The sequence below is a fragment of the Sphaeramia orbicularis genome, chromosome 12 (assembly GCF_902148855.1).
Source record: "Sphaeramia orbicularis chromosome 12, fSphaOr1.1, whole genome shotgun sequence".
Lineage (NCBI taxonomy): Eukaryota > Metazoa > Chordata > Actinopteri > Kurtiformes > Apogonidae > Sphaeramia > Sphaeramia orbicularis.
The window spans coordinates 44,571,455-44,598,034 of NC_043968.1; the positions used below are offsets into that span (position 1 = coordinate 44,571,455).

General features: G+C 38.8%; 1 protein-coding gene across 1 annotated transcript; it reads right to left on the bottom strand.

The window, feature by feature from the left end:
• Positions 1 to 1,342: 1,342 nt before the first annotated feature.
• Positions 1,343 to 23,952, bottom strand: cand1 (cullin-associated and neddylation-dissociated 1). The gene is given in 28 exon segments (XM_030149204.1): positions 1,343 to 2,579; positions 3,106 to 3,230; positions 4,223 to 4,387; positions 4,469 to 4,661; positions 4,756 to 4,825; positions 4,828 to 4,851; positions 5,708 to 5,884; positions 5,961 to 6,096; positions 7,611 to 7,754; positions 7,853 to 7,974; positions 7,977 to 8,040; positions 9,071 to 9,308; positions 9,481 to 9,634; positions 9,856 to 9,945; positions 10,499 to 10,667; positions 10,748 to 10,956; positions 11,940 to 12,081; positions 12,985 to 13,125; positions 15,087 to 15,238; positions 15,342 to 15,487; positions 15,682 to 15,787; positions 16,942 to 17,110; positions 17,190 to 17,277; positions 17,536 to 17,659; positions 18,182 to 18,336; positions 18,456 to 18,523; positions 18,645 to 18,720; positions 23,627 to 23,952. Coding segments are annotated over 28 exon segments (3,756 nt in total). The 5' UTR covers positions 23,695 to 23,952; the 3' UTR covers positions 1,343 to 2,338.
• Between the last annotated feature and the right edge of the window lie 2,628 nt (positions 23,953 to 26,580).

Below are 26,580 nucleotides of genomic sequence, written 5' to 3' on the forward strand. Positions count from 1 at the left end.
TTAGACGATGTGTGTGTAGTATATGTGTAGCATGCCAACCATCTGTCCCTCTACCATCCTGTCACATTTTAACACCACGCTGTAACATTAGAGTAGCATCACTGAAGCATCCATTCTATTGGTTAATGAGAAAACTGCACGCATTATTCATAATCTTGAAATATGCCTTTTTTTCCCAAAACAAAAATACAAACTTTAAACTAGGCTAAAAAGGACAAAAAGTGGTGACTCATTTGGCACCACAGTGCCACTGATTCCAAGATAATAATAAATACACTCTGGGTGTTTGAGAGCCTTTTACAGTTACATAATTTCCCCTGGCCGCACTGTAACATGCATTTGATACATTGTGCAGCTCTAGTATCATGGATGCATTAAAAGAAATATCACATATCCACGGTTGGTGCTAGATTGAATCAGCAAGAACAGCTCTCTGCTCTGCTGTGATTGGTCTATTAGTAGCTAGTTCACTTTGATGAAGCTGACACCAAAAAATTGACCTTCCTCAATGCAAATGCAATACGTCCATTCAGATGGTGATATATGCTAAAAACTTCTCAAATGCCCCAGATCTCTATGGCAAAAACAGTGATATCAAGCAGGAGGCGGTTTACTGCCAGGTCAATCTTTGTATGCTACTTTGAACTAACATATTAATAAAACCAAGTAACACAATAACTGGTCATAACCAGTAACTCCAGAATTCTGAAGAGAGCGCTACAAGGTTTAGTTCCTCTTCAGAAAGGGCCATCTAATGTTTTTCTTAATGTTACACTTTGATTACAATGAACAACCTACATATATGCAGAGCATTTATGTAGCCTAAGTATAGTACAGGTCACAGAACAAAACAAGACCACCGCTTTACGATGATGTCTGGCCATCAACCGTGGAGCGCCAGTACAAACATAACAGCTACAGTAGGATGGTGTACGGGATTACAAGCAACTGCAAACCTACATGCAAAACAAATGGTGACAGGATGGGGAAAAAGGGAGTTAAAATAGAATGGATGGCTCTTGTTTTCTTTTTAAAATTACATTACATTCCTCTATTCCACTTGCATCAATAGTTCATTAAAAAATATGAACACTTAACGGCTTCTCTGATTTCTCTTTACAGGGTGGCGTACATCTCATCTACAAATTGAAAAATAAACTATATGTGTGGATCTCTGCAGCTGCTACAGTTCTGCGTGTTTTTCATGTTTAATGTAATTACACTCGTTGATATTATGGAAAGCATGCATGTTATTTGCACTGCATATAATTACATGTTCATTGTACCCAGGGGGTTAGACTTTGAAACTTGTGGCTATATGCAAAAGAAACGAGCCAGAGTATGAAGGCAGCAGAAATGGACCTTTTTATTTTCCTTGGGCGATAAACAACAGTGGAATGTCCTGACCAGACCAGACTAAACCAGACTTAACCCCCATTTCAATGGACCCATCCAAACATGGACCACCGTTCACCAAACTTTACTGGAATGATCAGGTCCTGGCTGACTGGAACAAATACTAGTCAGAATAGTGTGACTCCCAACATGGATTTCTAGGTGACATTCATGCCATGTGTTACCATGGTAACAGTAACACAGCTTTACAGGACTGTTCAGTTGGGTCTGGTCAGAAGATACCTGGTCCAATAATCTCTCCTTTCCTCTTTCCTTCTTCCTTCCTGGGAGTGAAGGGGTTGAGGGCAGGTCTATTGAATCAGGGGGAAATAAAGAAGCTGATTGGTCCACAAACAGTTAAACCCCGCCACCACCGTCATTGACCCCCAAGCATCCTATTGGTTGCCTACATCTTTCGCAAAACAGAGCGAGCCCTTCTCCCATTGGTCACCACAGCCTCAGGCAGGAAGGCCGTTTTCCCATTGGTCAGTTTTGATAACACGCTAACTGTCAGTCACTCAGCGCGGCCAATCAGGTTACAGTACAGTACCTGTGGGAACTTTCTGGAATTACAAAAAGAACAAAAAGAAGAATGATGATGAACAGAGAGATCAACTAACCAGATGACCTCACTAAAAACAAACAGGAAGTGGGAGGAGTTTCCAAGCCTCAGAATGAACTTTTTTCTGGAATTTCTTTTTTTTTCTCTTTTTGTTCTTTGTTTTTTGTTCTTTTTGTCCGTGTGTGTGAGCCGTACATCAGTCTTCTTCCTTTCTTTCCCAACAGCTGATTTCAGTGTAATGCATCATGGACAATCGATCGCTAAGAGAGGGTGTGTCACTACAAGTGTGTATGTCTGTGTGAATGTGTGTGTCTGAATCCTGTTGTCATGGAAACATGCTGCAGGGTTAGCGCTCCAGCAGCGGGGTGGTGCCATGTTGCATCATGGGAATATGTCGTCTTTTAGCTGGTTGTCCATGGATTCCATATTGGCAGAGCTGGAGTCCCTCTGGATGGAGTCGAAGATGGCCGCCAACTCCTGATTGGATGAGATCTGGGACTGGAACTCTGACATCAGTGGCGACTTCTCAGCCTCTGGGATTGTTAGCAGTGCAACGACGGCTCGCATCGCAGACCGCTTCAACTCATCCTGCTTCTCGAATTCTTGTTTCACCGAGTTTTGCCTTAACCTGTGGAGACAGACATTTCATACTCAAAACATAAAGAACCGTGTACATTTACTCATTACATATTAAACTTCATGTTTGCGGTTCTTGCACTTTAAGATGCACTGTCCATCTATCTGTAAATTAGTTTTTTGTTGTAATTAATTTAAACACAGCTCATTTTCTTTCCATAGCTGTCATTTCATTTATGTTTAAAATGCTGGTGAATATACACAAGAAAACCACATAGCTGTCAAAGTCCCACTTATGACAATGTCAGTTTTTCAATACTTGGTCACTGTGGTCTTATGATTATTTCTGAAGCTGTATTTGGGTTTTGACATCTGAAAATGTCATTTGGTACTCTGGGAAACTGCAACTGAAGAAATGCCAACCAACTAGGGTACTGAAAAGGTTCAGATCATCTCACTGCAGTGACTCCAACCATGCTGTAGTCTTACACAGATAATGGTGATTTACTAGAGACTACCATGTATAAATCTAACAGATAGACAGGACAGAGTGAGAGGTGAAGGTGAATGACAAACTATATGCATGTACCTTAGTGGTGCAGGTGGCTCTCAGCGGTTCCACCAGTCTGTCCAGTCTCTGTAGAACTGCACTGGGACACAGAGATGACAGTCTAGCCAGCATCAGGAACGTCAGCATCTAAAAACACGACAGAAAAACAGTCCAGTCAGCAGGCGCAGATGCACAACAGAGTATTTGTAATTTCCAGTTCAAATATAGAATACATATAATATGGATTAATCAGTCACAACAGAAGAAATTCAGACTAGGAGCAGGCAACCTATTTTAAATTAAAACATATTTTTGCTGGGGGTCTCTCAGTAAGAATAATCACAAAATATATGGTTTGATGGACAGCATGATATAGTATAAGCAAAATATAGATTTTCATCCATCACCACTGAAGGAGGAGTAATGTGACAAAAATAACTGTAGAGAAGGTGCAACATTTTTGGATGTTTGAAGCCTTAAAGCTGCATAGCTCTCTGGTATCAGTGTTTTTAACACAGTAGTGCATTATCAGTATTTGGCCCCTTTGAATTACTTTGTTTCCATCACAATTCATAAGCTGAAAAAACATTTTAAAATTAAAAGATTTTCTTTTAAATAATCATATGCTTTTATTTTGCCTCGCCTTTTCCAAAAACATTCAACATTCAGCATGATCATATCTACAACTTAATTCTAAACATTACACTTCTGCTGTGGTAAAAAATGTAGGTTCAGCTGTGACTTAAGTGAGTGAAACTGGAAAAGTATTATGCATCATTCATTAAGTAACTAGTGAAAATGAACATATTTCATGTAATTAAAAAGCTACAGCATGTCTGTAGTTTGAGTATATTGTTATTCTGAAGGACAGATATTCAGATAGTGCTTAGCACTCAGATAGCACCAAGTAACAGGTTAGAAACTCTGCAAACACAAACACTGCCATGAGCTTAATCAATCTCTTCCTTCTCACTTTCCCTCTATCCTTGGCCTCTAATTCTTGTATCCCATAAAAATCCTTTCTGTGTAAATCAGTGTGTGTCATTAAATACTCTATGACAAGTAGTTAAAAAAAACTGTGAAGTAGTTGTAGTGATCTGCTGTAAAATTTACAACACACCGAGTTGTAGTACTAGTACCTTGATGTCGTAATGGTCCTTCAGACCATCCTCTACGTGGTTAAGGAAGGTGAAGATGTCTAACCGGTCCAGGCAGCTGTCCAGCAGAGTGTACATGCACTCGAATGCAGCCTTCCGCAAGTCTAAGCCATCATCCACTGTGTGTTTGAATGGACCCATCTCCACCTGCACACAGACACACTGATATCAAACCCTGAAAAACTAATCTACCGGCTACATTTGTGTGTGCACCTCATGGTCTCTAACCTCTCGGATCAGCTCCTTCCTGACTTTAGTTTCATTGTACAGTTGTGGTAAAACTGAGTCCAGCAGCTCTCGGATCAGACTGGGTTTATTGTGGGCTGCTGAGTTAAATGTTACCAAGGCAACACGACGTACGTTCAGGTCTGGGTCCTCCAATGTCTTCAGGAAATCACCTGAACAAATACATCATCATGTACTTAAAGCTACAATTTATCAGCTTGTTTCACATTATTTTTACAGTTTGTAATGAACTGCTCTATCTCACTGTGAACTGGGTCTGTGTGTCTTACCTATGCAGTTTCTTCAGTAGTGGGTCGATGGGCGGTGGCTGATCAGAGATGGTGAATTTTACTGCCGTACCACGGAGCTCCTGGCGTACGACGAACCTGCAACACAACCAGGGATCAACAACCAGTATTTCACATCTATCAAGGCTTCAGCTACCATTTACAACCAGCTTCTATGCTAAGAATTTCAGTCATTAGCCATGTCTGCTTTACTTGCAGCAGATTTCCATCCAAAATCGTTCTTCACTTCATTTTATAGACTAAATCTTAAGCCACTGATAGGATTAACTATGAGGCAGGAACTTATTAACCACTTGACAATTTCAGAGAGAAAAGGACTGAAAGTATTGATAAGTCCCACTGACAGAACATTTTATGTATTATTTAATCAGCCAATGATAATATGACATGCACAGGACTTATTGATTGATTCATTAGTTGATCAGTTAATCATTACCTGTTGTCATCTTTTGTATTAAAATTTGGAAAGGTTTATAGCAGGAGTTAAACATGTGGGCCACGGGCCAAAACCAGTCCTCCAAGGGGTTCAATCCAACACACAGGATGAATTTGAAGTCCAAAATTTAGAAAGAAGACATTCTGTAATCTATGACAACTACAAAAAATTTAGAAATCCCTTTTCAGAGTCAGTCTTTGTCTTTTTTGTTCAGAGGTTTTAACTGTCACCTCGGATTCACATTCAAACGTAAAAAGTCAGTTTGCAGATACAATATAACATGGTGGACCCATTTCCTCTGTAGATAGAAGTGGCTCATTCCAATGCAATAAAAGCACAATGATTTTGATTTTCATGTAATTATACACTGAAAAACCCTATACATCTTTTATTTACTAAGTCAATTAATGTCAATAGAAAAGACTTCATTATTGATCTTGTATGTCAGCGTAGTGACACAATGGGGACTACTGTTTATTTGATTGCAGTATAGTTAACTGACAGCATGGTATCCTTTGAGGCGTGGCAGTAAGGTTTCAGGGTCGATCAGTGTCAGTTTGCCCAGACACTCGGCCACAACATTTCTGGTTCCTTCTTCCTGACACTCACAGTGTTTGAGCAGCAGAGACCACACTGACTCCACATATGGCTTCAGACCGGATACCGAAGCTGAACCTGAACACAGACACACTCTTTACCATCTAATTCAGACACAGACAGACTGAGAAAGGGTCTGAACTCTTCTACTTACTGATGATCTCTTTGAGTGAATGCAGCAGCAGGTACTGTCTCTTAGAGGAGGAGATCTCCTGCAGAACGAAGGGCAGATATTCTGGAAGGTTCCCCACTGCGATGCTACCCAATGCGTAGGAGGCTGCTGACTTCACCTGAAAAACACAGATAGGAAGACAGAAGACACTGGTCAGCATCCGCCAACACATAAACCAAATAAACACACTAATGCCCAAATATTCTTAAATGAGCATTATTTTTCCAGTTACACCCATCTTTCCCCAGTTTTTAGTGCAGTGTTAAGGCAAAAAAAAGCCCTACTTTTTGGGACACAATATCTTACTTCAGTGTTTCTTTGTGTGAATAATCTCACATAACAGCATTTATAGCACTACAGGGTTTTGTGCCTTTTCTAACAAGTATTGGACGACACACACAAAAAATGAGAAAATAATAAAATAAGAATAAATTAGGATAAAAACAGCCAACATGTGAACATTTGATATGCTGTCCAGCACGTCTCAATCCAAATACAAGTGGTGTGTTTCTGGTGTCCTTTAGTCGAACCTGAGTTTAAATGCCACTACATCTCCACCACCTGCTGCTGTTTATTGAACAACTGACACGTTTTAAGGAAAGACAGATTTTAATGCCACTTGGAATTAAACTTAAGACAAATTTTGCAATAATGAAAAGAAAAGAATGGCATCAGTTTCTCTATTAGGTTATTTTGAAACCTCTTTATGTTAATTAATATTTATCAATGCACACTGGTAATAAATACAATGTAAACATGACAATAAAAATCCTTCCTTCCATCCTTTCAACCTGAGCGGAGATGTTGTTTTCAATCAACAATTTCCTCACTGTCTGCGCGAATTTCCTCATTCCACTGTGCTGTTGTGTCATAAGTCGATGGTAACACACATCAATACAAACAACCATTATCATTATTATGTTAACTGCTTATGAGCTGGTCAAGGAGCCTGTTAGGGTCTCTAAAGGTACAGCTAATGCTCAGTTAGACAGCTGAGCTAACAGCAGAAGCAAGATAAAACAACAGTTAAGTTGGATTTACTAGCCACTTTAGTATACATTCAGTAAAGTATCATCTGAAAAATACTCTAATACTATCAATTTTCATTACAAATATTTTTGCAACTGTAAAAAACAGTCAGAGAAAAGGCTACATAAAAGGTGCTATTTATTGTTTTCATTACTGATTCGTCGGTCATTATTTATTAATATTAAAATAATTCTTCTAAGAACCAAAGCTGACATCCTCAAATATCTTTTTGATTCACAACACCAACATATTCAGTTTAGCATCATAGAGTAGTAAATAAACCACAAAATATTCCCATTTAAGGTGGTAGAATCACAGAATAATGACCATTTTCCAAAAAACTGTGAGAAATTATTGATTAAGAAAATAGTTTAATATTCAACAACTTGACAGTTTAAAGACCAGTTTTCAGTTTAATTCATATCACATTTAGTGACATATATTCATGTTTTATCATTTAATTCGCAAACCGTCGAAGCACTGACATAACATTAATGTTTTAATATAGAGGATGTGACATTAATGACAGACAACTGAATGAAACAGTATTACACTTATTATTAGAGATCACCAAACCAGTTGATCAAGTGAAGCTTCTCTTACCTCTTCACTGGAGGATGAGAAGGCATCCAGGATAACTGTCTTCAGCTCTGGTTGGCTGCTGAGGTCCACATGGTGCCCCACCTCTCCCAATGACAGTAGAGCAAGCAATCTGATAGAGTCTGTCGAGCGGCTGTTCTTCACGTCCTATGAGATAGATGCCCCGCCCCGCCGGCAAAGATGTTAAATATGCTTCCTTCAGGGCCTGATTTACAATGACACGTGCAGGCAGACAGGTACGTTACCTGGATAAACTGTCCAACCACAGCAGGTCCTTCAGTGGGACAGGCTCGGGTCAGAGCAGCCACACATTTGGCGATGGAGCAGTAGGCCTGTTTATGAGGCAGAGCCGCACTCTGGGAGTAACGGGACCAGTCAGCATCCTCAACAGGTCCATGTAGCCCAGACCAGGAGTGTCTGTGGCCACCAGTGCCTGAAAACACATAAGAGCACACAGTTAATACAGCCAACTGTGGAAACTGACTTTGTGAAATCAATGCGCCACTGAAATCGGCCAGTTAGAAACCACTAGTGGTCTGTTGTAATAGCTATGTGTAAGGTAGTTGTCTCAAGTTATTCCACATAAAATAAAACAACAAAGTGTATGTGATGCTGGTTAAGTCTAAAGCAACGTTTGGCTGCACCACAAAGATGTAAGCTTAAACACTCTGAAATAACATCTGAACCAAGTAAAATATAATCCTGACATCACACAGGTGATATTACCGTTATGCTGTCCAGCATCATCAGTCAGCTGACAGATGGAAACCGTGGCCACACCCTCATAGTCACTACAGTGAATCCCTTAGAGTTAGATATTATCTGTGATGATGTGTCCAGTCAGTCTGTCATAAAGTGTTTGTTTAGTCCACTTCAATATCAGCATTCATACTTTTTCATGTATGAAGCAGTGTTTCCCACAGAATTAGATAAAGCACACGGCAGTGATTAGCAGTGGTGTTGAAACATCATGATCAATGCCTCAACTGATACGCTAACAGAGTAGTTTTACTTGTGGCTGCTGTTTGTAGGTAATGCAGGACAGCAGGTTTCTGTCTCTTTTCCTCTTTCCCTCTCTCTTTGTCTCACCCTCACCACCAGTAACACCTTAATGTTCAATGGAATTGCCTTCAGTGCTAGCTTCTGTTGGTGTGAGTAAGGCATAACTACGTTTCATGATAGCAGAATATTCACCATCTTCTGTTAGTACAGTTCGATACAGGCTGTATTCATGTAAAAGTATAAAAATAACTTGAATTAACACAGCAGCCAAAATCTTTAAATATTTTTCTTTAATTTCAGTTAATTCTTTTTAGGCTGCTACAGCTGCCCCCAGTAAACAATTTTGTAAATTAAATCAGATGGGACAGTTATGGAAACAATGCAGCACTGTCATAAAACCCTTATGTTGCTGGTGCAACCCTGTACTGGTCCAGAAACATAAACCCCATCCTCCCTTTTACCTGGTAGAAGTCGAGCATGGCAGCGAGGGCTCCTCCTTGCAGCAGTGGGGATCGAACCAATGCAATGAGCTGCTGCAGAATGTTCCCACCACTCAGTTGACCTAGTGAGGACGGATGTGTCACCGCCAGTGTGGACAGGAAGCTCAGCGCCATCTGAGACACATGCATGTCACTCTCTGAGATCAGAGGCGGGAGCTCAGCCAGGACAGCATCCACCATGACTGGAGTCACAGCCGAGCTGAAACACATGCATAGTGTCATTGGGCTGACGGAGCAGGTAGATGTTTTTTTTACATTTACATCTTTGTTTGGACCAGCAACATCTTAAACATGTCATTATTTAAATGAATCTTACCAGGTAAAAATAGGTAATCACCAGAGAACACCAACACTGGTTTGTGGGTTCTTACCTGTAGTTTCTGAGCAGGATGTCCAAAGCAGCCAGTGTGCAAAGCTTTAGAGCTCTCTGGTTTTTCCGGAGGAAGGAGGCGAGGATGGGAACAGCATCAGGTAGAACTGGCCTCAGATCGATTTTTAGTGGAGAGCCGGCAATCATTGTGAGAGCTGCACCACACACATTACACATACAAAGAGAAAAATTCTTAACAGGAACCAAATATAAGCCCCATTTCAGAATTTGTCTGAAACGAGGTAAACTCTATGAATGTGCTTTCAGATGTAGTATTTGCGGGGCAGGGATTCTTTTTCAAAACATTATTCTGCTTTCAGTTATTCCAGGGGGGCAGGCGTCTCACAGTCATCGTTGGCTGGAGGGTGGGGTTTACCTTTCACGGTCGTCAGCCTTGTGATCTCATTCTTGAGGCGTTCTAAGAAGATCAGCAATGTTCCAGGAAGCTCAGTAGGCAAGCGGTCACCTAGGCAATAAGACAAGTAAAACAAAGATGATGAAGTAACACATTAAGCTGCATTATAGATCACATATTACAGGGTTCCTACAGGTTTCTACAAGTTAAATTTAAGACTTTAAGATTAATTAGGACAGAATTAAAGGCCCATTTCACAGTCTATTTCATGGCCGTACTGGCAAAAATTCGTGACTCCTAGAATTTAGGTGTCACGAATGTAATGTTAAAATGTATTTATTTATTCCTACGCCTAGATTCCCATCTTTCTGAGTTGAATTGATTTCTTGCTGCAAAGTTAGTGATAATTGGTTCCTAATTTCAATATAGATTGTCCGGTTGGAATGGGTGGAACTGAGTCAACTAACGTTACTTTCTTTGCAGCTTGGACACTCTTAAACACAATACAGCAAACAACTTTATGGCAACATAACTTAAGACCTACCATATCAAATTTAATGCCTTTTAAAGACTTTTTTAAGGTATGAAATGCAGGTTTGTAAATTCAAGTCTTTGTAAGACCCTGCGGGAACCCTGTATTAGTGCAGCTGATGGCAGTTGTTACCTAGGTTACAGATGATCTGGCCCATACAGGAGATGGCTCGTTCTTTAACCTCCTGGTCTATATCAGCAGCTTTCAAGCGTCTGATTGTGCAGGTGAACAGGTCGTTGATGTAAGGCGAAGGGTCGAAGCTGTCTGAGCCTTCTGATTGGTTGTCCAGAGGTCGGATCACCTGGTTCACATTAAACAGAACTGTTCAGACAAGTACTGGCACAAGAGTTTGAAAACAGTATGGGACGGTTCTGTTCCTACCTTAACAAGCTGCTGGGTGACGAGCAGAGCCTCTGAGGTTATCTTGTAAAAGGGGTCCCCCACACACGCCACCACCGGAGGGACAAGAGCAGGGACATGGGCATGGAAGGCATGGGCGGGGTGTGTTACCATGATGACGTGGAGACATGCCAAGGCGTCAATTTTCAAATTAGAGCTGCTTGACTTATCGTTCAAGGAGAAGATGATACCTGCAAGACAAAAGACTCTATTAGTCTGCAAAGTACATTAAACCTGTCTTCAAAAAACAATATATATGAGCTATAATATGTAATAATCTGTGCAATAAACCTGAAGTTAAAATTAGAACACTGATATTTAGTTGCACTTTCTGTCTTTTTAGAAGTTATACAGATAGTTGGGGCAGCTGTGGCTCAGGAGGTAGAGTAGGTCGTCAAATAACCAGAGGGTTTGAATCCTACTCTGTCCTAGTCATATGCTGTTGTGTCCTGGGGCAAGAAACTTCATGCACTTTGCCTCAAGTGTCACTCACACTGGTGTACTAATGTTTGGTGGTGGTCAGAGGGGCTGTTTGGCGTGGATTGGCAGCCATGCTTCCATCAGTCTGCCCTAGGGCAGCTGTGGCTACAAATGTAATTTAGCCCAGTGTGTGACCGTGAGAGCGAATGAATAATGGATTAAAAATGTAATGCGCTCTGAGTGTCTTGAAATTACAACTATTAGTTATTTTCATTATTTAAGCATTGTGGCCAATTATTACTGTACGTTAATAAACTGTCATTCATTTTTGTTGCCAATGATTAATGTAATCATATCTACTATAGATTAAATACTCGATTTTTCTATAGAATATCAGAGCAAGGCAAAAACAATAGTTGTATAAAAAATTTTGTTATTTTGCCCCCCCCACTCAAAAAATACTGTTTATTATGAGATATGAGACATCATCACTTTCTAACATTTAAGGAGCTGCAGCCACTGATTTTTCTACCTGCTAAAAAACTGATGATTAAAATTAATTCCTTCAATTTATTAACTGATCACTTGATTAAGATTTGCAGCTGTAACATATTCATTTCAAAAACTTCCCTGTCTTCTTGCAAAATTAATTGTTAGTGAAGTTGTGATCTTCTTACCTATTATGAGCGATTATACTCCTAGAGTAGCAACAGTAGTTTTGGTAGAAGTAATAGTCTGGCTGGTGTAGTCTTACCTGGTATTAGTACTGGGATGTGCTGAGTCAGGGCTCCTGGCAGGACATTTACCAGCTCAGTCAGCATGTTGAAACAACACTGACGTGTTTTGACACTTTTCTCCTTCAGTTGCTTGTGAAGTGCTTTTACAATCATAGGAACCTGCATGGGGTGAGAAACATTTATGGAAACTCTGAGGCTCTGTTCTCACCTGGCATCAACATGCAACCTGAGTGATTCGATCACAAGTGGACAGATTGTGTGTGATCACACCTGGCATTAGACTGTGTTTCTGAATGTGTCTCACTTGGGCTGAGATTTGACTTTCAAGAATAAATTCAATTAATTTCTATCAAAGTACACACACTGTGGACAGTTTATGTTCACACAATGAACAAAAAAAGGCAGGTCTGTTCTGGTGTTCTCAGCCAGCACTACACATAGGCAGTGCACATAATAGAACATTCACATGTTTGTAAAAAGTTGAAACCTGATGTACAAACACACATTTGTAGTCACACTCATAAACTAATATAGGTACACTGTATGTGTCCCAGATCACCAGTCACTGTGCCTGAGGGCTTTGATCTCATTGCATCCTTAATGCATCCAGAGTGTGATCACACCAAGCGCCAGAGCTGTCAGTATTCATGTCCACATGCGACTGGATCACTGAGGTCACATGTTAATGCTAGACTGAACAGAGCCTGAGTGAAACAGGAAAGGGGAGATGGGCGACAACATTACTTCCTGCTGCGTGGGGCTCATAGTGCAGCACACTGAGGATTTCTTGTTACCATGACAACGCCTAACCTCTCCAACAACATCCAGGTTTACTGAATAACTAACAGCACCATCTGCTGCACAAAAACAGCACTACAACCTATGAGGGGTTAATTATTCATGTTTAACTACTTCATGTGCTACAGTTTAACTCTAAAGTAACGTGAAAGCCTCTAAACCCAGACATGCATTGTGCTTGTTTGATCAGGCGTATGTTGGTGAGCTCACCATCACACCAGTTTTATTATGTATTGGCTTAAAAACTCAGAGCTGTTACTTTACCTGGCTCTGCAGCATGGTCAGAGGTGTGTCTCCCTGCTCCATGGCATCTGGATCAGCCAACCAGCTCTGAGCTGGCCTGGTCTGTTTTAGCAGTGACAGGTATGCATGGAAAACATCCGCCTTCACATTCTCCTCTCTTTCCTGAAGACAGCAATAAACAAGTCAGTTCCACTGGCAGGACAGGCTTAATAGTCTCCAGTATTTTGAGATTTGGTCTGAAGAAGTAGAGATTAGCCCAATGTATGTGTGTGGATCAGCTAAATTCACAAATAGAAGTAATCCCAAATGGCAGGATCTAATAGAGCAACACCAAAAGTTGTCAAAGATTTATAACATCTCCATTATTCCTCTGAGATAAAAAATAAATAAATAATGACACAGGCTGTAGGCTCTAAACCAATTTGTCTGACTGATATTCCCGTCAAGAGTTTCCACTCTGATAATTCTGAGAAACTCTGTCTTACTTAGTTAATCAACCATTTTCTTACCATTATAAATGACAATAAACAACTATCTGCATTGTAATAAAGTTAAAGTAGTAGGAACTTCGTACAGGGTTCGTATACATTTTTCAAGTTCAAATTAAAACATTTTTCAAGCACTTTTAAGGGTCATTTTCAAAATTTTCCAGCACAGCACCTTATCACTGGGGTTAAATACATATCTACAAGAATAAATATACCCGTGATTTTTTTTTTACTTTTTATCACAATCATGTACATTGTCATATGCTATAAACATCTAAAATGACGTTTCATAATCGCAAAAAGTTAAGAAATTAAAGGAGAAAACAAAGTTTTATCCAAAAAAAGGCAGGCCATTTGGTGTTCTTCAGGCACACTCGCACTGAGCCAAAGACTAAGATAAAAATGTACTTGGAGTCGACCTGAGAGGACACGCTAATTTTCTTTTTTGACATCAAGTTTTTATTTTTCAAAATGTATCACCTCTTTGTAAGTACTTTTGGCTGACCATCAAACCTGGCAGAGTTCATAATAAAAATAAATAAATCACATCATAATTATAATTGTAAGCACTTTCAAGCACATAAACTAAAATTCAAGCACTCTTCAGACCATGAAAACACAACATTGAAATTCTAGCATTTTCAAGGATTTCAAGCACCCGCACAAACCCTGTTAGTAATAAACTTAAGTCAGAATATCACCTTTAAATACTTCTTCACATTCTGGGTCTAATCCAGTTTTATGCTTGGTCATGTTAAGTTTGTTGATTTGGTCCCGATTCATATTTGCTCATTTTTGTGCTTCTGAAAGGTCTGATGGGCTTGGTTTTTAAATTATGTATTTTTATTGTGCCTATTGTTATTTCCAAACGTTGTTGGGCTGTAGTTGTAACATTAATGAAGTAAAGTCCAGATATGAATCGTGGATCAAACATTTGTGGCTTTATTTTAGTTGCCTATGATAATTTATCACAATTATTTCAGGTCTACGTTTCCACAACATTGATGTAGTGACATTTATAGAATCAGAAGTCTGCACCGGGTGTTTTATTATTAAAAAGACGTTCAGTGCTATTCATGTTCCTGATTTCCTATTCATCTCATCTGCTCTATGCAACACTAAGCGGTCACATGACTTTCATCAAGAATAGACCACATATTTTTAGCGGATTGGAGAGCCGTTTCGGGGGGATGCTTCTAAAACATAATGCAGCTTACCTAGTGGAATCTAAGGTTGCAACGGTATAGGATCACATAGTATGATAATGTCTCATCTCAAATTCACTGTATCATATGCAGTACAATATTACACAATTATTATTATCAGTTACAAAGAGCTTTGAAGGAATGAAATTAGGAATGTTTTGGTACATTTTTGAAAGCAAATCTAAATAAGAAAACTATAAACCTTATGTTAGAACAAGTGAATTAAGGAGAGACAGGAGAAGCATTAAAAAAGGATCTTTAAAAATAAATTAAATTGTACTTCCTTTTGTACAAGAGGAAAAAAAAAAACATGCATGTTTCCATAGCTTAGGTGGTGTGCTGAAGTCAGGGAAAACCCAGGATGTAGTGACACAAGAAATAAAGAAATGAATAGTGAGGTAACGATGGAGTTGAAAGAGGCTGACGATACCTTGAAGCGACAGACGAGTGCAGGAGAAACAGAGCGATAAAACTCAGGGAGCATCTCATGACGAGTCGAAACAACAGCATCCAAACACTTGGCTGCCGCCCGCCTGACCTTCCAGCTCATGTCGTCATCGTCACTGTACTCATCGTCGCTGCCTGGACAGAAACAAGGACATGCAGAAAAGACTGTGATTTGGAGGAATCTGACTTGATGTGATTGATTGTGCTTAACTTTCCTCCTTCAGGAGAGGTTTGATACCTTGGTAATCTTCATCGTTCTGCTCGGCGTCCATAGCATTGTCATCCTCGTCCTCGTCATCAAAGTTGTAGTTGGGGTCATAGGTCAGGTAGCGCAGGCAGATAGAAATGATCGTGGGAACGTGTTGGTAAACTTCTTTAGGACACCTGAGAGGACAGATAAATAACCACATTTATAAAGCAGAATGAAACAGTGAAACGATACTCCCAATACAACCAGGTGAGACGGGAGATACACAAACAATACAGGGACTTAAAATTGTGCCATATGAGAATGTTAAAAGATGACACCAAAATAAGTGGATATTTATGAACAATATAAAGTTTGGAGTGTGTTTTACCTCCTTACGAAGGACTCGAAGGCCTGGATGCAGTACTCTCTGAGCTCATCATCGTCAACATTACAAAACTTTACAACCAGTGGGATAATCTTCTCCAGATACTCCCCTACAAATACAGACAGCAGTGTTCAGCTCTAGTGTTGACGCATTCAAGAGAGGTTAGGTTGTCAACTTTCAGAAGTATAAAACATCTCATAGAATACAGGACAGCTGTAGAGCCACAAACTGACGCACACTCAACACTTGGGACAACTACCATCTGGTTCCACTGTTAGATCTGAACTCTCATTTTTTATGTGACCAACAGGAAGACGGAGCTGCATTAAAGACACATTTATGTGGTAGTATGACTCTGGGATAACACTGGGATAACAGTGAAATAAAAGCTTTGAAACAAAGTCAAGCCCATATCAGACAAGAACATTTTACTCAGTTTTTGTCAACGATTGTTTCTCAGTGACATACTAATAAAGAAAAACACATCAGTCTGCTGCACTGTGTCATGCCTTTGTCTACTGAAGGGGACATTCCTGTTAGATCACGTTTGCTTTACACCTTCACATTTTTGTGGATTTTTTCTCTATACCATACCATACTACAGTATCTTCTCCAAATCTAGTGAAATTGAATTGATGGCTCTGTTTGTGGAAAGCAAACAATAGTTTGTCTGTGAATAGTTTATAAATCAATTTTAATTATGATAATAACAACAGATGTTACTTATCAATATTCAATTATTTTGTTGAAATAAAATAACATGGGCAAGATTACATTTATGAGAATATTCACCTATAATTAAAATTTAGTTAAAAATGAACATAACTGCTACTACTACTTCTAAATATTTAATAGTAAAAAACAAGAACAGAGAGAAAACTGTGATCTCATTTCAAATGGAAAAAAAAAAAAAAATCGCAAAATCTGGCAAAACAATTTTCATTGTTACTAATTTGAGGTTTAACAACATCAACCTTGATGAACAGTGAGTCTGACATGATGCATGCAAACTGCTGTGAGGTCTTTATAAGTGTTTATTAATGACTTATACAAGCATCATTACATGATAAAAACTGTATAAATCCTTTATATAGGTATCATTATTGTAAGGCGGTACTCTTTTATGTTCTTTGTATACATTGGCTTCAACTTCTTTCCTTGATGCCTTCTGTTTTTGTCATGTTTTTAATCTGCAGTTGAAATGATGAGCATCAAATTAGCTAATGGGAAATTTTTAGAGACTATCCTGTCTGTCTGACTCACCGATCCTGTGTCCAGCCTGTCTGCTGATGGCAGCTGTGCACTGGATGTAGGTCCTGGTGGTCGACATGTTGTCATTCCTCCCCAGCTCAGTCAAAAGGTGCTCAATCAGATCGATGAAGACCAAGTTCCCACAGGACATCACCAGGTGACCCAGAGCCATGATGGTCCTCTGCAACATTCACATCACAAAAACGACATCATACACAACAGTGGCTTGTAGAAAATATAAAGTAAAGGGCCAGACATACCTTTCTGACAGCCAGTCTGGGGGAGGTAAGCTGAGGCAGCAGACAACTCAGGATGGAGGGATGGAAATTGACCAAGAGACCCCCCTGTCTGAAAGAAACATTTTTGTGTAGTTTTAGATATTTTTAATCTGTTCAGTTGCAGGATTTCAGCACACATTAAAGATACAGTATATTAATTAATGGACAGAGGACCTTCAGCGTTCATGGATATAAAAATCATTAAGACAATGAATGATGTTTTAGAACAAAAATCACAAAAAACATCCGTACAAAAAAATCTTTCTTGTGAAGGTTACTGACTGTTTATAAGGAATTGGGGAAACCCTGTGCATGAAGAGCCAGGTACCTGCAGAGCATATCGGCCATGATGTCGAGAGCCTCCAATTGGACTGAGACGTCTTCCTGTTTGGCAATGGCACTCGTCAGACGGCCGGTTATCTTCTTACACACACTGGCAGCTAGAGCAGAGCCTGCAGACACACAAGTGGGAAACTGACTGTTATTTCTACCATTATCTCACAGGAGAAGGCTTAGTGTTCTGAGATCATGTTCAGCATTTCAGTGCAATTTTTAAAAGTTGGCTCCTGAGGCAAAATTAAAAATAACAAACAGAGCTCCTGTGGTGCTGAAATGACAACTTGGTTGTAGCAGCTGTAAAAGTACTGTGATAACTGTAGGGCTGCAACTGGTTATTTTCTTGTTGATTAATTGGTGGCTTAGTTTGTCAAGTAACAAATTAGGGGTTCAGTCAATAAAATGTCAGAAAATTACAAACAAAAGGTTGACCGATATATCCCAGAGCTAAAGATAATTAGGAAGCCAAGCATCTTTGAATGTCCCGTCTTGTTCACAATCCAAACATATTAATTTCACTATCAAAGATGACTGAAGTCAAAATAAAACAATCACATTTGAGAAGCCTTCATTTTAAGATATATTCAAGCTGATGCTTAAAAAATATTGATTAATCTATTAATTGACAGTGTTTGTACCACTGGAGGCGGGTGGTAACTCTCCAATCACAGTTTTGAGTCCGATGGATGAAATATCTCTGAGCTGCTCTTTGTCCGAAAGCATGTTGGTGCACAGAGTGTCCACGATTGTCTCCACCTGGTACTCTTTCACCTTACTGACCAGTGGCCCAAGGCTGATGAAAAAAGAACAAATAAACCCAGTTAAAGAAGCAACTTAATGATCAGATTAGCAAAAAAAACAACCAATCATATCAAATGTATCAGCTAGGAGTTCTAAGCGCTGTGTTTTTACCATTTGACAGCCAGGTTCTGAACTTCTCCATTTTTGTCCTCCAGCAGTTTGAGAATCATCCTCACCACCTGTCAGAAAGCGTACACGTCAGTATGTCAATCATGTCAGACACGGGTCTGCTAAAACTCTTATTACTGACAAACTCAGGACTTTACACACATTCTCTGTTGTTAACTGGTTTAAACTGACCTTCCTCTCACTGTCATCATCCAATTTGATCGAATCTTTTTGTAGCTCCGTCATCAAGTCATTAGTGGCCATAAACCTGAAAATACAATGGAACTAATTAATCAAGAAATCAAATAAACAGTGCCCTTTAATTCAATACAAGATACCAGTCAAAAATAATAAAACAATGGTGATATATGCATACTTTAATCAAGGCTGAAATAAAACTACACCAAACGGAAATGCCCACCTCCAGTACCTTAGCCCTTCTTTTCAAACTGCTCTAAATTCTTGCTGGATCCTTTATCATCTGTTGTGAAGTTTGATGGAATCTATATGCCTGATTAATTATACAACAATCAATGATCTCATTTGCCTCCAGGATGATCAGTTGGACTACTGGCATGTCCATAATTTGGCCCAATCGAAGGCCGAAGGTTATGTGTAAACATTCAATATAAGCGGTCGATCTTGGTACTATGTTTTCATATCGAGGCATACAGCATCTATAAAGCCTTGAGCATCTTTAAAATCACCAAATCCATGAAAACCACATGACTATAGAATCCAGGCATCAGCATGTATAGTCAAAGATAAAGGCCTATGTTTGATGTTGTTGATTAAGCCTCAAAGCTTTGGTTCAAGGCAGTGTATTAGGCAGAAATGGAGGAACAGGGTGTGTTTAAAAAAACAACAAAAAAAACAGGGTGTGTAATATTCCGGCTGGCATAAAATCGATGCATCGTGGAGTGTTTTGTCAGATCCTGTTCATTATACAAACAACATTTTAACAGCTTAGAATATTTATTCAACCATGTACAAACGTGCAAAAATAGTTTAGAAATAAATAATTAAATAATGAAAATAATAGGGAAAAATAATACAATTCTGGTCACTTTTCAGTGACTAGAACTACAAATTAAGTCGATATTGATTAAGATGGAGATGACTAGCTATAGGTTATATTTGTTAGATTATGCATGGCACAGTATGGACATCTCTGATTGGTCCATGTGATGCACTTTTCCACCAACAGAAATGTAGTGATACGTTTTCTTTCATGCAAGCATTTCCTTGCAAGAAACTCACTTAGAAGCCCATTTCTCTACCTGCACTGAACACGCACCAAACGTAATAACACTATCGCCGAAAAATTATGTTTTTATTGTGTGTCATAAATTTGGTTTTACATGCGTTTTCAACACAACTGACATCACAGTATTAGTTTGACATCTGCACTTTCCATACAAACTGAAACAGAGTTTCAACGAGGTTCTGTCTTGCTGCCACGTGGATGTGGATTAAATCGTGGATGTCATCAGGACGTGCAGACGCACCCAGGGACCATCTACAGTTAATTGAGGATTCGCTTCATTTTTGTGAAAAATAGATTGATTTAGCCAAAATTAGGCCGTGACAAGGTAAGAGAACAATATATTGATAATTAGCATGGCTTTGAGCAAGCCGTGCACCATTTTTTTGGGCCACGCTTTTCGAACATTAACCGTGCAAATCACAGGTGCACGGCTCGCTGCCTAATAGACTGGTTCAAGGCCAAATTATGCTCTCCTGCCATAGACATACAACCAATATGCTTGTTATTAGCATTTTTATGCTTCTGAAATGCATTTCATCTAATACACTGACTGTTTATCTCTACATCAAGCTTCTCCCTAGGTCTGAGCAGGGATAAGGTACTGTGAGGGCTTTTTGTTGTTCTAATTTCAGTGAAAACAATGTGTTTTTCATCATTTTGGACTTATATTTACTATAATTAAAAAAACAGCTCAAAGGGGAATTTTTTTTTTGCTTTTTTATGAAGTCAACACACGTTATGCAATTAATAGACACCCCACTCAGTTAAAAAGCTTATTTTAATTAAAACACACTATCTAGGCTACTATGTTATCTTTTTACTCCAGAATGAAAGAGAAATTACAGTTATAACAGAAAAACTCTGCAAGCGCTGACTATAAGTGGATTTAAAGAAGAAAACAGGCAAATTAAAGGAAGAATGTAGAGCTGCAATAAATAATCTCAGAACAATTCTGACTGTTTTGTTACCTGATTAATCCTTTCAGTTATTTTTCCAGTAAAAACTGCATATTTGCCTTTAAACCTTTTTATGTGTAGATTTACTTATTTGCTGGATGTTTCATCTTGGACAGCTGGATGTCAAAAGAAATACTGAGGAGTAAAACTTAAAGATGCTACTCACTCCAGGAAATTGGAAAAAAAAAAGTAAAAATAACTGATATTAAAAATACTCTGACCTGACTCCATGCTCATTTGAGTGTCGAGTATCCTCAAAGCTATCTTATTGCTGCTTCCTGTCCTTCATTTGTTCCTATGTGTGTGAAACCTGCTAAAGCTCTGTCTGATTCAATATTTATATTATGATCTGTAACACAGCCTGCATTGTGCACACATTAAAATTAGACAAGATGAAGTAAGAAAATAGACTCTCCATTCAGTAGCACACAAATATATCACCTAAAACAAAGTGTTATTATTTCTGTTGCAGACTCAGAATCAGGCTGGAAATGCCTCCTCTAGTTGTATTTGGTGAAAGTCAGTGGCAATTTTTTCAGCAGTAGGAGCAAATACTGACAAGTTTCAGAATCTCATAGATTTCTTGTACGGGGAGAGCTGCTGTCAGAATCAATGAAAATGATTAGTCAGGCTGCAAAAGAGGTTGCGATTTTCCTCAAGAAGCAAACAAAGTCAAGTGACGTGTGAATTTTGTCTATTGTGATGATTTTTGTTTTCGGTGTTCACATAATGCATGTCAAAATCAACCATTTAATTTATTATCTGCTGAATCACTTTAAAATAACATGTTAAAATTGTACATAAAAATCACACACTAAATCATGACCAAAATGTGCATCAATCCATTATATGGTTTTATTAAATTAGGTTCAAAGTACTTACATTACAAAAAAATCTTTTTTGAGGCATTTCATTTTAACATCAAAAACGAATGATATGGTTCTGTTGAAAATCATTAGAGCTTAATGTTAAATTCTTGGCCAATGTGATCCTACATTTTAGTACCATTAAATTCTGATGGAGCATCATTAACTGCCAAAATACCACACTTGTGTTTGGTACTGTATAAATGGTAAAAGGCTTCAGATCCTTCAAAAGCTCAGTATTTTCTAAGTCTAAGATTTTATCCCCAATTAGACACATCTATATCATTTTTGAGGGGAAAAAAATACTCACTAGACACATCACCTTCAGTTTTTCTAAGCTACAATATTTCTGCTTAATAATGAAGCTGTGAGAGCTAAAAGCATTGCAGTGACAGTAACTGTCTAAACTGAAAGCAGACATCACTGATAACATGACACAGTAGCTTTTAACTTCCATTGTATAGTAACTGAAAGCAACGGCTGCAAAAGTAGAAGTCAGACTAAAAATCAATCAATGCCTGGTTTTTGGATCAGTCACTGCACAAATTACATTTCTCAGAAAAACAGAATGGAAAAGACACTAATCTAGACACCACTGTTAAAGTCTGACATTCTTGGAACCAAGACAAATTGGTCTGTGGCAATGATTTTTCATTAACATTTCTACAATGTTGAAACTTCAAGTTTTGTCACACTGTGGGTTGTATTTACTGACTCTTTAAAGAAAAGGCTAAAGGCTGAAATTTAAATTGATGTTGCATCAATTAGATTAAAACTTAGACTGTAAAGACAGAACACATAAGTGGAACTACATAAGATACTGAATCATTACAGGTATGAATAGAATTCTCAGCTTCCAACTGTCTTTAAACATTAAATGTCAAACTTTCATAATCAGTACAATAAGTGTGCACACTACTCACTGAAATAATAAACGTATGGCTGGTGCATTAACAGACAAAACCAGAAAAACCTGATTACATTTCTAAGTATTACAAGACATGTTTCATCAAGTGTGTAGGGATGCAGCCAACAGTTAATTCATATAATTAACCTTTTCAAAAGAATACAACCTCCCTAAGCCCAAGGAGTCAAATACATGCAAATATAATTAGAATATAATTAGGTTTTAAACTCATTTCCAATATTTAGCATTTTTGAGAAACTGAGTAACAAAAAATTATAACGCAATTGCCCAAAATAGGAATCAACTACTTATGTTTAGTCTTAATATTACATACAGCACTCAAAACCCAAAACGATATAACAGAAGACGATAGGGACGAAAACATGAATAATTTCACTTCATCATGTATGGTTCGTCTCTTTAGACAGACTTTAGGTGCTACAACACAAGTATTTAACAGCGGTCACGTACATATTTCATTTCGCAGCACGTACACATCTAGAATTTGGTGCATCACGTTAAACCCCTGTAGATAAATTTTAAGTAGACAATCTTTACTTGTTGATGACCAAAATATTTAGCATGTCTCAGTGTGTTTACATGCTCTTATTAGCTGAGTTACCAATGCTACCACACCCCCAAAACAACAAGGACATTAGTTGAAAGCTCAATGTAGTCTACTGCACAACTTTACGTGCTTGCATCGCACAGTACAAATTAGCTGTCAGGCCTAAATGTACATATATGCAGCGACATGCACCGTAAAATGTCACATACAGGCGATAGCTGACATCACGCTAGCTTGCGGCATGACAGAAGTTGATGCTGGCGTTAAGCTAACTACACCATTAGCAGGCTAACTGGTGGCTTTTACCTTGCAGTCAGCGATCAGTTAGACATAACGAGCATCAAATTGCCTTTCTAGAAAGCCATTAAAGTTGTTGTCAATTTTAAACTGCTGTCGGACCAAACGCTAGCAAACATAACTGGTGTTAACTAGCTAAGTAGCTAGCTAGCGATGTGACGAAGATCAGACAGGTGGCAGGCTAGCAGTTAGCATGACAACCTGAGGCCTGACAGAGATCGTTAGCAGTACAGCCACTGTTTCGCAACATTTAAAGTTTGAGGCGATAATGCACAACATGCACAATGTTCGCCTTACTGTGGTTATATTTTACCTGAAATCCTTGTCGCTGGAAGTCATTTTCTCCAGCAGGTTGGAGATGTGGTACGAGGCGCTCGCCATGTCGGTGGTGTTAGCCGTTAGCCTCCTGCTAGAAGACTGAGCTCAGTGTGTGTGTTCCGGCTGCCGACTGACTGGATGGCTGTTTGTTAGCTGCGCGTTTGTCTGTTTCGCCTGTTTGTTTTTTGAGGTAAAGTGTGTGTTTCTGCTTCTTCTGTTGTTTCTGCCGCCTTTCTCTTCTTCTACAGCGACTGTCGCATCGCGGGGCGCGGAGTTTGGTGTGTTTGAATGGAGCTCCCGTTCTCTCTGCAGAGGGGCGGGGTTAGCAGCGCTGAACGCTAAGGGGTCGGAGGTCAGCGCTTGTAGTTTGTTCACATTTTCTTTACTTTAAAAAAAAAACTGTCCGCAGTTAAAATCCAACATTTAAATATTTTATGCCTCAAAGTCTGTAGATTTCAACGGAAAACCACCATTATTCACTCATTGTGTGCCTTAACATCATATAGCCCTGTTGGATGAATGTATTAAAAATGTGGTTATTTAATGACCAAAAATGAACAAACAAAGCTTAAAAAGACAAAACAAATAAATAAATAAACTTATAAAAACACTACAGTATATTTATTTCACAGCTGAGTTGCTCTTGTAATACGTTGACCTGTGTGCATATGTATGGTTTTCCACAGAATGATCATTTCATAATTATTAATTTTTATCATTATTAATCCTATGTACCAAAAAGACTACTGGAAATATACCAATCAACATATCATAGTACAAATTATCTGGTCCCTTGTTTCCAAGCCTCTGTATTTATATATCTTAAGAATGTCTTTATCTTCTAAATCCATTTTGTTCCACAAGGACCTCCAGATATAATCAAATGCCATAGTTGGAAATTTTGTTTTCAGTGTATTAATCCCTTGAAAACAATAGTCATCCGGTATATTCAGTTTTAATCTGCAGCCTCACCACTAGATGCTCCTAAAATCCACACATCTTAGCTTTACATCAACTTAGGAAGTCATTAAAGAATTCAATACCACAAGAGGGAGTAAGTACGGTGGCCCAGAGGTGCAACAGGCCAAAAAATTATCCACTAGACGAAAAAAATTATCTACTACAAGAAAAAAAAAAAAGAGAACAGCCTAAAAAAATTATCCACTAGATGAAAAAAATTATCTACTACAAGAAAAAAAAAGAGAACAGCCTAAAAAAATTATCCACGAGATGAAAAAAATTATCTACTACAAGAAAAAAAAAAAGAGAGAACAGCCCAAAAAAATTATCCACTATAAGGAAAAAAAAAGGGGAGAACAGCCTAAAAAAATTATCCACTAGACAAAAAAATTATCTACTGCAAGAAAAAAAAGAACAGCCCAAAAAAAGTATCCACTATAAGAAAAAAAGAGAACAGCCTAAAAAAATTATCCACTAGATGAAAAAAAAAAATCCCCTAAAAGAAAGAAAAGAGACCAGCCAAAAAAAATTATCCACTAAAAGAAAAAAAAAGAGAACAGGCAAAAAAAAAATTATCTACTAGCCCAAAAAATTATTCACTATAAGAAAAAAAAAAGAACAGGTGAAAAAAATGATCTACTATGAGAAAAAAAAAAGAGAGCAGCCCAAAAAAATATCCACTATAAGAAAAAAAAAACATCATCCACCTTTTCAATTACGGGGGCGCTGTTTACCCGAAAGGTGCCTTGCTTTAAAATTAAGGCCACCACAAAAAATAAAAGGATAGGCTGAAAAGTTTTAAAGCTTTCGGCTAATGTGGCTAATGCTAAGGAAGTACCCCACCAGAAGTGGAGGTTGTACGCTAAAAAATGAAGTTATTTTAAAATATAGATATTTACATTAATATAGTTTGCAAAGCAGTTAAATGATTAAATACGGTTCCAGTGTCTGCTCAAGGTTAGGCATGGGCGTTAAATGGTTAAGGTTAGGGTTAGGGTATGGTTGGGGTTAGTTTTCAGTGGTAAATGCCCCTTGTGTGCACTGTGTGAAGGTTCATTGCTAAGCTAATGCTAACGCGAAAAGTTGACGGCAACTTTGTGAACTACCAGTGCGAGTAAACAATTGTGTGATTACGGTGTTGAATTGTTCAACTGCCTGACATTCAATATCATTTTTGATGAATATTCTCTACAAGAAGTTCTAAAATTATTTTATTTTGAGAGGAGGAGAAGAGGAGCTTCCTGTGGAGCTCCACTATCATGGCATCGCCCATTTGTTGAGAGACAGCGAGTGCATATTGCAGCACCGACACCTGGTGCCGTGGCACCACGGTTGATGCCGCGAGGTGCCGTGGCACCTCGGCTGGTGCCGCGACGTACCGCGGTACCACGGCTCGGTGCCAACCACTTGCCGTGGCACCGCGGTGCCGCAGCTCAGTGCCAGGTACCCTAGCACGGCACCGCGTACCATGGCTCAGTACCACAGCTCAGCTCGTTGCCAGGTGCCGAGGCACTGCGGTACCACGGCACACATCTTTATCTCCACAAAATGTCCTTCTTGATCTAGTGTTAGTGAAGACACTCCGCTTGAGTTGAGGAGAAGAGGTCTACCTGCAAACAAATGGGCGATGCCATGATAGTGGAGCTCCACAGGAAGCTCCTCTTCTCCTCCTCTCAAAATAAAATAACACAAAGTTGCCGTCAACTTTTCGCATTAGCATTAGCTTAGCAACGACCCTTCACACAGTGCACACAAGGGCCATTTACCACTGAAAACTAACCCCAACCATACCCTAACCCTAACCTTAACCATTTAACGCCCATGCCTAACCTTGAGCAGACACTGGAACCGTATTTAATCATTTAACTGCTTTGCAAATTATATTAATGTAAATATCTATATTTTAAAATAACTTTATTTTTTAGCGCACGACCTCCACTTCCGGTGGGGTACTTCCTTAGCATTAGCCACATTAGCCGAAAGCCTTAA